The sequence below is a fragment of the Cloeon dipterum genome, chromosome X (assembly GCF_949628265.1).
Source record: "Cloeon dipterum chromosome X, ieCloDipt1.1, whole genome shotgun sequence".
In the NCBI taxonomy this organism is placed as follows: Eukaryota; Metazoa; Arthropoda; class Insecta; order Ephemeroptera; family Baetidae; genus Cloeon; species Cloeon dipterum.
Genome location: NC_088790.1, coordinates 14482026 through 14494865, shown reverse-complemented (window position 1 = coordinate 14494865; position 12840 = coordinate 14482026). Strand labels below are relative to the sequence as shown.

The 12840-nt window shown below is 40.1% G+C and overlaps 1 protein-coding gene across 1 annotated transcript; it reads left to right on the top strand.

The window, feature by feature from the left end:
* Window positions 1-9038: 9038 nt before the first annotated feature.
* Window positions 9039-11322, top strand: LOC135946305 (5-hydroxytryptamine receptor 1-like). The gene has a single exon (XM_065494490.1). It carries the CDS (start codon window positions 9125-9127, stop codon window positions 10448-10450), a length of 1326 nt encoding a protein of 441 aa, XP_065350562.1. The 5' UTR covers window positions 9039-9124; the 3' UTR covers window positions 10451-11322.
* The last annotated feature ends 1518 nt before the right edge of the window (window positions 11323-12840 follow it).

The window sequence follows — 12840 nt, the reverse complement described above, 5'->3', positions numbered from 1 at the left end:
ATATATCAAAGCGCCAAATTTCGGGGGAACTTAATGGCTTCTGTATGATTTCATTTGCCAACAACTTCTCTAGCAGCTGATCAAGTAAATAGCCCTGCAGAACCATAATAAAGATTACTTTGAAACTATAATAATAACCCACTATTTTTTAATCGCTCGTATTTTTGGAAACACCCGACATCAAGCACTATAGCATGCTATTGTCCTCTTTTGTTTTCCTCTACAGTACATTCCCTCTGAATCCATCTTTTGACAACAAACTGGAACAGCACGAAGAAAAAGGTGATCTAATGAATAAATGTTGAATGATTTAATTTTTTATTACTTAGTCTTGGTTCGACCAAAAAGATCGTTATCTGTTTAAAAAGTACATTGCTGCAATGGCAATTTGTTCCTTAAAGAATCATTGATTTCAGCAATAACAACAAAGGATTTTTCTTGATTATACATACGATTTTTGGAATAATTGAATAGTTTAAAGCTCTAAAATCATATGTATAACACGATTTAAACTGTGGCTCAAAACTCTTTAAGCGTACGTGATTTGTGCTACTTTGACGTGTTTAAATAAAATCAAACGCATGGGAACAAAAAGTTCCATCGTAATATGTTCCAAAATCTAATCATGGCTTTATGATTCAGTGTGTATAAAAATTTAATGAAAACCGTTTGTTTTCGGTCTTTTCATGTAACATAATGTTTAAGTAAATCTGTACAGCGAAATTGTAGAGAATCATTTACTTAAGATACCCATGTAAGGAGTTTCTCGACAACCTTTCTAATACATATATCGTCTGATAAACTCCTGCTGGCAATTCTCTGAAAATTGGGATAGAGCTCCAACTTTCCAGGGCTGTTGTTTTAATTTTCAAGGATTTCAGATCCAATGTTTTCTGCTAATAAAGCGGCGAGCACCGTCTCTTTTATTGAAAAAAGTATATTCCAGAAGGGAAATTGATCTCTTAATCCTTGCATCGTTGGATAGATTGTGACATGAGTAATCAAAATCAAGAGAAAAATCATGAAAAGACACCGTTTAGTTTTTTGAGAAAGTTCAAAAAATTTGAAATTTTACTGAATACTCGGTCCTGATTTCATTATTGCACACTGTAGATATAAACTGTTTTTAAATTCCACGAACGATATGGGCTAAATTTATTACTTGCTATAGCCAACAATGCAAATTGATCTCTGTTATTAGCCTGTTAGCTCCACTTTAAGGCTACTTGTTCTTGCGCGCCTAATGGCTGATAATAAAAAAACTCTTTGGTACCATCTTTATTAGGACCGTAGAGGTAAATATTTTACAATTTAACTTTTAATTTATTTTTAATTAAAAATTCTCCAGCTTGTGCATCTTACGTAACAGCTGGCAACGTGACCAAAAAATTTATGCTTTGCGAGGCTTGCTGAGCACGTTAAAATCAGGTTTTTTATACATATTTTTTGAGCGTTTGCCCAGTCAATTACCAAAGTCTCGTTTCCATGGATACAATTTATTCATACGCATTTTGAGTTGATTGGTTTCCACAATGTTTATCTAAAATCTCCGGAAATTTCGCCTGTGAATTGGAAATCAATTTCCTCTGCATGCAGAATTTTTCTCTACATCAGCAGACAACTTTTAAGCTCAAATGCATGTATGGCACCCGAGTGTCTTTCTTTGTTGGTCGTCGCAGCACTTGGGCGAGCAAACAAATTTACTTACACGACAGCGCACTGGTTTCCCGTTCAAGTATTCCATTGAAAGAGACGCGATTCGTTTGCCAAGGACGCATTGTTGGGCAGTTGCCTAAATCCGAATATAAGCTTTTCTGTCCTGAAAGTCGGGATGAGATAGAGACGACAGGCTGCCCTAATGCCAAAATATGAGCACCAAATTTAACTAATAAGCCATCATGCCAGGGGCTCGTCACCGTCGGTTTGATGTGTGTGGGCCACACAGAGTTCGGGCAGTGCGTCAAACGAAAATTAATATAGCATATTTTTATGACTTCGGCTAAAAGTCATTAAAAGCAATGGTGCAATTAATTAATACAACCCAATCTGTTTGTAAGCATGCTAAATATTTGAATAAATGGATTTAAATTAAATTGTGTTTGTTTGACTGATCAGACGCTACACTTTTTTGGAGGGGGTTTAAGTATATAAACTTAGGGGTTGGGGGTAAAAGCACCCCTAAACCTTTCAGATGGTTAGGGTATATCGAGACGAGTCCAACGGTTGGTAGTTTTTGCAATTCTGATGGTTAGAACCCGAGATTTGAGATTTGCAAAAGTGTCAATATTTGAAAATTTTCTATTTTCGCCGCTATTACTTGAAAAGTTTGAGACCAAAAAAATTTTTAAGCACACCACTGGAAAGCTAGTTCATTTTTCTAAGTAATGATATGCATAACATGTGGAGTTACAGATCAAATTCCGACGTAAATTACGAAAGTAAAAATCGCCGGGTGATGTTGTCGTCGTGCCGGGCACCCGACACGAATCCTTAAATTCAAAATATCTCGCGATCTATGAGAGTGCCCATCGATTTCTCTTGACCATTCGATTCTACGCATTCAGAACTACACTTTTTACGTTTTCATGAAAAAAATCCGAGGGGGCGTATTTTGCGATATTTTTAACCAAACATTTTTCATGTGAATTTGTGACCTTGAACTTTGACCTACAAAATTTTGACCAACGGCAAACTTGTTCTACTTAAAAAGTTACGTCTGTTGGTGAAAAAACCACACCGAAATTCCAATCTGGACCGAAGATACCTTGATATTTCGGATTTACTATCTGAAATTTTCAATTTTCGAAAATCGCGATTTCCCAAAAAGAGCCCCCGAATTTTTTGCTCAAAATTTCAGGTTACACCCTATGAAACACCTCTAACAACATATGTAAAATTCAGGATGGGCAAATAAAGTCGGTAAAAATTGACAATTACCCTTAATCCTATCGCGAAAATCGTCTGATGCAAATGACAAATGAATATTCAATTTTGACCAGACTTTATTTTGAATGGAGTGATTAATTTTAAATTTGTAATTCATCTTGTTAAAAATATCAATTTTACAGCTTTAAGGAAATAAAAAATTGAAATGAAAATGCAACCTAGCCTTCACGTAAAAATACTGTATCGTTAAGAAAATCAATAAATTTATTAGCTAAGCAGATCGAATTTCAAATATCAATCATAATTTAAACTGTTTAGGCTTACAAGGTAACTCTAGGGATGTGACGTTTAATACACCGGTGAAAATTTAAGATTCGACCATGATTTTCCGATTTACGATGAGACTTTGAAGAATTCTGATCCAAAATGTTAATATTGATTTCAAATACTCAATTTAGATTAAATTTAGTTCATTGACAATGTTTGATGAGACAAGTCAATCAGTGGGCTGATTTTAAAATTGCAAGGAAAAAAATTAAAGTTCTCGTAATTGTTAGTCCTGGGATTTGTAAGTTTTTAATAATTAACTGCCGGGAAAAAACTGCTAACAGATTCTGAAAGCAGATGGGATTTCCATTTTGTTTGCAAGTCGGTCTAATTATTCTTGTTGTGTATTTTATTTATACAAAATTAGCTAATTTATGGAAATTCTGAATGTAAAATTTTCCTTGCTCAAAAATGAGCTATATGACGAGAAAACAGCATAATATCAATGATTTCCCCAAAAACTCCTCGGATATTTCTTGTTAGCAATTTTTTGCAATATTTAAGTTAAATAAAAAAATATTAGTATTGATGAAAACCCCATTTTTAGTCTATGCAGTTGGAGCATGAATAAAAGAGCGAATGAGAAGCGGAAGAAGTTAAGTTCTACATGGCCTCAGGCAGGAATAAATAAACGAACAGCCAAACGATCGCTTGACACACTGTCCCCGCGCTGCTAGCAGCTCGGCTGCTCCCTTTCAGCTCGGCAAACAATGAGTCGAGGCCCATCCGACACAGTTTGCATGCATATGCGCGTGTTCATTCATTTCGGCCACCGCAGAGTGAGAGAATGAAGCCACCGTCCGTCCTGTCCCGAAAACGCTCCGCGCGCACGCCCTACCGCCGTTTCGTGTTTGCGTGGTGAGCGCCGAATTAGCATTAGTCAGCGTGATATTCCTGCTTATGCGCGTTTAATTAAATTTTTCGCCGCTGCACAAACAAAAAAGGCCTGTTTGCTCGCATTATTAACGCACCCACTGGAATTTGCATATTCTAAATCGCGGTTAATATTGACTGCTGACAGAACAACACAACAAACGTCAGGATTTTTTATTCCTGTGTAAACACATAAATTTTAATGAAATTTTTAATAAAGCTTTTAATAAAGCTTGATAAAAATAAAATCATAATACACTTCATAACGAAATATTAGGAATATCTGTGTAACAACAGGACGATAATAAATCTTAACAAGTGTGCCTAAATTGTTTTTTTTATTTGAACTTCAATGATTCGTCCTCATTTGATGTTCATTTGTTCATTACACATACGAAAACATAATTGAAAAAACTAGATGCAACCCTTAAACACAACAAACATCAGAATAATGTCTACTAATTAAAACGGAGATTACGTTCGCACTAGTGCTAAAAACGACATGCATTTGACATGCGCCGTGATGTGAGTCATAACGAATTATTATTAATGCTATTCAGCGATCCAGCCAGTGATGGAGTTCTCAGTTGTCAGTATTTACAATGCGTCGTGTCAAGATGAGTTAGGCTCATGTGACGCCACACACGCGGCTACGTTTGCTCTCAAGTTTAATTGGCATCAAAAGCCACAAATGGCTGTTACGGATACGGTGCACAGCATCACAGCTAAAGCGATCATTTTCAGCGCCAATAATGTACAACGTAAAAGGAGTGTGCAACACGGAAAAAAGCTGCCAGAAAAGGATCAGAGATGATGATGTCACTCTGACTTACAATTTGTGAGGAATTTTAGCCAATTTAGATGGTGTTAAACGATTTGGAAATGGACGCCAGCAGCAGTATGATGGAGTAATTTTTTAGACGTAAGCGATGAAAAACTACGGTGTTACTGCAATGTTTTATACTGAACAAAATTTGGGGTGCTGCAAATGGCCCGAATGAACTGTACTGGCATTTCCCCGACTGAATGTTATTGATAGCAATTTGCCTGAATGCTACCTGTCTTTTCCTGAAATTATTAAAGGTTTGGTCAGTTTCTTTTACTTATTTTCTGCACTTTAATATGCTTCCTTATTATATTCAAACTCACAGTCCTATAGGGCTGTGTGTTTCATTTGCGTATCTATATTTAATCAAATATCATTTGTGACACAGATACCATTGTGAACATAATTAAATTTCATAAGCGTCACGGAATTCCAAACCACGACATGAAATGAAACATAGCACTGCTGTAATACCTTGCAATAAACCACTGCTCCCTTTGCAACATTCCAACACTAGTTCGAAATCCAGGCAATTTTTGTGAGTCGATCCCATCCAAGAAAATTGCATTCAATTCAGCACCGAGCAATGAGACTCGCATTATCCATCAGGACTCTTATTAACAGCAGTGTCGAAGCGGAAATCAAATTAAAGTGCAGTCCTGTTTCATGCGCTAACCATTCGCTCCCTACAGGCACTTGATCAATTAAAGTTTATTTTATTCTCTTCGTTATTTTCTATACGCTTCGACGGCACAAAAAGGGAAAAATTGCAGAAGCTCTCTTGTGCGTGTATTATAATCCCGTGACATCAATCAATATTCAGGTCTCTTCAATCAAATTAAAAAAGGTATTATTGAAAAAACCACTGCAGAGCTATGTTTCTGAAAGCAAGATCAAAGAATTCTTAAAGAAAAGCTGTTTTATTTAACATTCTTTGTTTCTGGTGATAGAGAGAATCCCGCTTGTTTTGTCCTCTACAAAGAAAGGCGAATCAGAAAAACAAGATAAAGCCTTTTCCAGAATGCTTGATTTTTTGCATTAAGGGGAACAAAGTCACAACAAAACTATGTCCGTTGGATAGTGGCCCATAAGTGTGCGCTTCAAAGGACCACAAAATTCCCATGTGAGCCATTCGAGGTTTACTTGGCATCAAAGTGTTAAACTCTCTGGCAGCAAAGACTTGTTAGTCGAAATGTCAAGTGTCAAACTATTAGCAATGCTATAATGGGAATGGAGAAAAAGACAAAAGGAACCAACGATTTTTTATTGGAGCTACTCCAATTTTTCCAGCCGCCGTAGCAGTAATTGTGACTCAAATTTTTGTTTCAACTTTTGAAACGTAGGATAGAAAGAAAATAAAATTGTTGAGTTTGTGTTGTTGAATGGTTATGAAAAAACAGTCATTTTAAATAAACAAAAAACTAAATCCACACTCTAACAAATTTCACCTTCGTTTAAACGTGATGGGAGGTGGAAATTAAAAATTGTCACTAAAAAAACATTTCTCTTGCTTTGTTCTATTGATTCAGCTCCAAAACACAAGCCCACACAGCAGATTCTGATTTAATTGCCCTTGAAAATAATGATAATAATAATGTACGCTGATAATTGCTGAGCACAAATAAAAAGAGATGCTACGATTTCCGTGATTGTGGCCACACACTCTCATAGCTGTTGACACAAAATTCCGACATTAAATTTATTTAAATATATAATTCAAGAGAAAAAATTGTAAGAGGAAAATTTTGAAGATTTGATACAAGATAGTCTCATTAATTATTAACCTTTTTTAATTTTTAAAGATGGCCCAATTTGAATATATTGTTCAAAAGTTTTTTCTGTTTTATTAACAGAACGGCATTTATTACCAGGCATTTATTGCAAAAAAATTTATTACATTTTTTTAAATTTATTAACTGTATTAGTTCAATCAAACCGTAAACATAATTTTAATTTTGGTGTGTTTGAAGAAATATTTACTTCCAAATTAGTGTGTAAACTTGATGTTCCGATGCATATTAAAATTTTTCCAGCTATATGTTTTGCAACTGCGAACAAATGGTGAACCAATCAAACAATCATTATCATCGTGCACACATTCTATTTCATTGACAGCACTGCGCGCTGGGCTTGGCGGTGATAAATAATTCCAGTTTGATCATCATCCCCTAATGAGCATGGGTCGATTGCTGCTCGTCACTCGGCGACCAGTCGGCTTCCTGCTGCGATTGCATCCACGCGTTTGCCGCTTCTGGCAGTGCGCGGCCTTTCGCGTATTATTAACTCTCGCGCCGATTCACGGCCTCGGTGCGATCATATTGCAGCCTCCGCCCTCGCCTCACCGCCGACGGCGTGTGCTGTGCAAATCTGGCCGCCGTGCCCCACTTCCAGCTGTTCGATATTTGCCCACGGCCTGTCAAAACTAGTGTGCCGCCAGATGCACCCAACTACTCTAATGGTGAGGCCAACTCGAGTTCTTCCTTTTTTTCGACTCTTATTATACCAGTGTCGTCGGAAAAAGTTGTACACTCGTCAAAACTATATGGAGTGAAACCACATCTGGCCTTTCACATCTGACTTACACTATTGTACTTCGATTTCGCCAATTGCGGCATTTTGTGGTTGCGAAACTTATAATAAAAATTACCATGCCAAAAACGGAAAGTTCAGGTTTTTTTAATTTCTACTAGTTCTTTTAGTTGTTTGTTGCGATTTATTTCTATTTAAATAATTTTAAAACTGACTAGCATTTGAGCAATTAAGATTGGATTTTTAGTCCCCTGCCATTTTTTACCCTCGACGAAATTTGGCAACGATTTTAGTGTTTTCAATTACTCTATATTTTACTAAAATAGCAAGAGTTTTCGCATATATATTCATAAAATATTCAGTCTGATATTCTATAATGCGTCCCAGGCACGGCAAAAATACATATTATTCATAATAGATATTAAAAAGGTTTTTAATTATATGAAATAATTATAACTAAATAATTGCTATTGATGGTTTGAATTGTTTTTAAACCTCTGCGCTCAGAACATCTCGTGGGCTATGAGCTCACCAAGTCCCAATAACACCGCTGAGCTGATAGCATGGGGCACGAGTGGCCGCATAGGAGCTTGGGCCCAATGTGGCCATCTTTTCGCTTCCTCGCACCAAGGTCTTTTATTGAAACGCCAGATATTTGCCCCTATAAATCCGCTGGAAAGGTGCGGGAATCAGCAAAAGGCGAGTCGTCGCCGGTGCGCCTCACAGTCCGTTGAGCTATTTGAGCGTTTCGATCTCTGACATTCGGAGGCCATTATTAGATCCCCGAAATGCTCAAGTATCTCCAATTTATTTGACACTCCTGATAATGCCTTAACAATGCGAGCCAACGGGCCGGTAATTAAGATAATTTTAAAGGAGGGTCTGCTTAGTTTTTCTGAGGTCATCAAGTACTTGACCAGTAAGATAACTTGGTTGGCTTGCGAAAGAACGTAGCAAAAAAAATGCAAGAAGAAACAAAATCAGGCAAAACTTGCTGACGCACGCTGGTTGAAGTCATAAATTTTGGATTTTTGTGTACAAAAGAGACGTGGAGGCGTTGTGCAGATGCAGAAATATGATCGGCAGGGTTGATAATTTTAAATGAGTTTTAGGATTTAAAAAATCGACTCTCTTAAGATGGGTTTTGAGCCAATAATAAGTTTCAGAATAGGAGAGTTGGAAATATTTTTAAATCTTTTGAAGATATAAACTGACCTCATCCTCACATTGCTTAAAAATTTTAAACATTTCCTTTTTTATTTCATTGAAAATTTGTTTCATTTTTAAGCTTTCAGTACTGACTACAAAATTCAAACTTGCAGGCTTCACGATGGATTTAGATGGTTTCAAAGATAAGAAGTGTTGCTTAAATGTCTTATTTGACGTTGATTAGTAAATCAGACGTACAAAATACTAGCGATCGTCTTAAATTCCAAGCCCCAGAGATCAGTAAGTTATTGGCAAAATTGCAGTGGACAATGCATAGCGCGGTTGTTTACAATTTACGGGCGAGATGATTATGACAAGCGGGCGGGCGGAGGGGCCCGCCGGCTGGCGGCGCGCGCGACCGGCTCGGCGTCAGTGTCGGTGTGGAGCAGCGGCCGCGCGGAGTCAGTCGGTCGCGAACAGTGGCGCTGCGAGGATGGCAGAGGGCGGCGCGGAGCTCGCGGAGGAGCGCTGACCATGGCGTCGGCGCCGCCCGCAAACGCTTCGTCGGCCAACGAGAGCGGACTGGCCGGTGCGGCGGCGGCCGCCGGCCCGCCGTACGGGCCGGCGGCCAGCGTGGCTATCGCGCTGGTGCTTTTCTGCGTGATCGTGGGCACCATCGTGGGCAACATACTGGTGTGCGTTGCCGTGTGTCTGGTGCGCAAGCTGCGTCGGCCGTGCAACTACCTGCTCGTGTCGCTGGCCGTTTCAGACCTGTGCGTCGCCATTCTAGTCATGCCGTGGGCACTCGTCTACGAGATCACCGGCCACTGGAGCTTCGGCCCGGTTATCTGCGACCTGTGGGTCTCGTTCGACGTGCTGTCGTGCACGGCCAGCATCCTAAATTTGTGCATGATCAGCGTGGACCGGTACTACGCAATCACGAAGCCGTTGGAGTACGGCGTGAAGCGGACGCCGAAACGCATGATCGTGTGCGTGTCGCTGGTGTGGCTGGGCGCAGCGTGCATCAGCCTGCCGCCGCTGCTGATCCTGGGCAACGAGCACGGCCGCAACGGCAACGAGTGTTCCGTGTGCCAGAACTTTGGCTACCAGATCTACGCGACGCTGGGCTCGTTCTACATCCCGCTGACCGTGATGATCGTCGTGTACCACAAGATCTTCCAGGCGGCCAGGAAGATCGTGCTGGAGGAGCGGCGGGCGCAGTCGCACCTTCGGCTGGCGCACGCCGAAGACCCCCCGGCGCCGCCCGTGCTGCTGGTCAGCAACAAGAACGGCGCCGAGACCAAGCTGTGGCCCGACGCCAAGCAGCCAGTCATGTCCAGATCTCGGCTCCGCTTCACGCTGGCCAAGGAGCGCAAGGCCAGCACCACGCTGGGCATCATCATGAGCGCCTTCACCGTCTGCTGGCTGCCGTTCTTCGTGCTGGCGCTGGTGCGGCCCTTCCTGCCCAACCAGGACGGCATCCCCAGCTCGCTGTCCAGCCTTTTCCTGTGGCTGGGCTACGCCAACAGCCTGCTCAACCCCATCATCTACGCGACGCTGAACAAAGACTTTCGCAAGCCGTTCCAGCAGATCCTCTACTTCCGCTGCAGCTCGCTCAACCTGATGATGCGCGAGGAGTTCTACCACTCGCAATACGGCGACCCCACGGCCAACCTCACCGTCGGCGGACACACGACGCGCCACCACGCCAACGACTACTATTGTCCCTCAGAGTCGCTGGCCGTCAAGGAGGCCAGCGTGCACGCCTCCTCAGACGCCGTCGTCGAGAACAACGGCCTCGCCGAGCACCAGCAGCAGCAGCAACAGCAGCCGCCCCAGGACGACGAGTCCTTCCTCTAATTCCACCCCCGGCTGGATAGGTTTCTCAAAGACTGATTATCTTTAGTGCGATCGAACTGGACGTTGGCAGCAAGAGTCTCTCTATATCTCTTTCTCTCTTTACCTTCCTAAATATGTATATCTCTCTCATACTCGTCGACGCAGCGCAGCGCAGCAGCAGCAGCAAAAGCAGTTTGTGTGTTAAATGTCGTCCGACCCCCGCGAATTAGGTGTGCACGAAAAATGTGTTCCTTCTCTTAAAACACGTGAGACGACACGGCCTCGCCCGCAGCGAACCATTTCGGTTGGGAAATTATAATTCCGGTCGACAGAAAAGCTCGCAGGTTTGTCTGATTTCGTGCTGAGAAGTGCGCAATTTGATTTCTCGTCCGACTCAAGCATATTAAACCAGCCAATTGGAAGCCGTTTAATCCGGTTAGGAGGCAAAATGAGCTATGCGCTCTCTAGCCAATCGATAACTAACTTCAATTTAAAAAAAGGCAAAATCCCATCAGATTTAGAATTGGATGCGGGGAATTGTATGCACGGGTTGCTTTGATTTAGAAATATAAATGGTTTAAGAGTTCCTTTTCTTTTCTGGTTTATTAATTTAACTGTAAGTTAGCTTCTCTCTAAACATTTACATTTTTAACTCAAAAGAGCATGTTTAGATGAAGCTGAATTTCTGATTTTTTTCTGCCAGGAAATTTGTGGAGTAAAAACTAGACTGGTTCTAAAAAATTTTAAAAATTACGTAAGATGAAGTTATAAATTTTTCCATAATTACACTCAAGTATTGAAATAATTCTTAAAAATCATGAAAATCATCAACCAGAATAAGCAACAAACCAGTGCTAGAACAATTTGGATTTAATTATATTTGTAAATTTTTTAGAGCAATTTCAACGCTAACAAAACAAAGGTGATAATATTTTACTTGCATCATCATCATCTATAGATATTAATTTTCCTTACGAACTTTACCGAAAAAAGAGTGATTTAAGTTCCTACCTAAAACTCTATCAAAGATAATTAGTATTTACGTGAGCATATTTTCATTCCTTCCTCCTTACATTAAGAGCGAAAGTGCACACAAAAAATGCGTTATAAATTGAACAAGGAAAAGGATTTAAATTATCCTCCTCACGCACCATCATAAATTGATCCACACAGCCTTATCGTTTCCTTATAAACAACTATCTAACTACCAACAAGCCCAAATGCAGCTGGAAAGGAGCTATTCGATTAATTAAATTACCGCGTGAAATAAGCCACACCATAAATATCACGGCATGCAATTTGCCCTCCTCTGCTCTGGTGCAGCAAGGCCACTTTAAATTTCTCGACGCGCGTTAAATAACGAGTGCTGAAGAAGCTCCGCGCTAAGGCTGCAATCTTGCGACATGCAGACACCGTCGTGTGCATGCAAGCAGGCGTCCGAATGTTCAAATTCAATTGGATAATCAGCCAAGGGATAAAGATCTCATCCGCAAACTCATTGCGCCGACATCACACTTGCGATCTTTTCGCAGCGAGTGACCTAGAAACGCGGGAAGCGTCTGAGAGATAAATCAATGGTGAGATTCACCGCATCGCCCCAACCATCGCTCGGGCAATTTTTCCACTCGATTTAATGACAACGCGATCGGTCCGAGTGATGAGAACTCTTATCTGTCTGATTGAAATATACACAAATTCTGTTCTCTTGAGCGGAGTGGGAGCCTTTCGACTCGCAAAATCGAGTTTCTTTTCTGCTAAAGATCCACAGTATTTTTTTATATTTTTAGGATAGGTATGACTTTTTAAACGTTACAAGTTCAGCCAATTAATGCGTGGAGAGAAACAATTTTTTAACTTTCTGTGTCACTTCTTTAATGTTTTTGAGCTCTTTTAAAACACGAGATTAATGATTCCATCGCTTTCTATTACAAAATTAAACCCTATCAGTCTTTTAAATTTGTGCGTTCGCTCAATGCCAAAATTGCCATCAAAATATGTTTCGGTCAATCCACTGACTTCCATCTCCAAAATTTGAAGAAATCACTATCACACAGTATGTTTATGCTCTTCAGAATGCTTATATGTTAATTATAAACTTAAAATGCTGAAAAATAGGGATATTGACAGAAAATATTGTTTACGATATTACTTCGAACTAATCAACATTATTTTTAGACCTAATTTAGATTTAAAAAATTATTACTGAGCCATAAATTCAAATCGATTATATCAACATAGTATGAAAATGAATGCGATAGTCATGATATAATGCCCAGCTGGTCGCCATTATCATAAAGCCGCAATGACTCAATATATACTGGAATCGTTATTCTCTTCCATATGTGCAGTAAAAAATAAAGTATGCGATGAAGTTTGGATTTGCAAGCTGATCATTTCGCAACTTGGGGTCA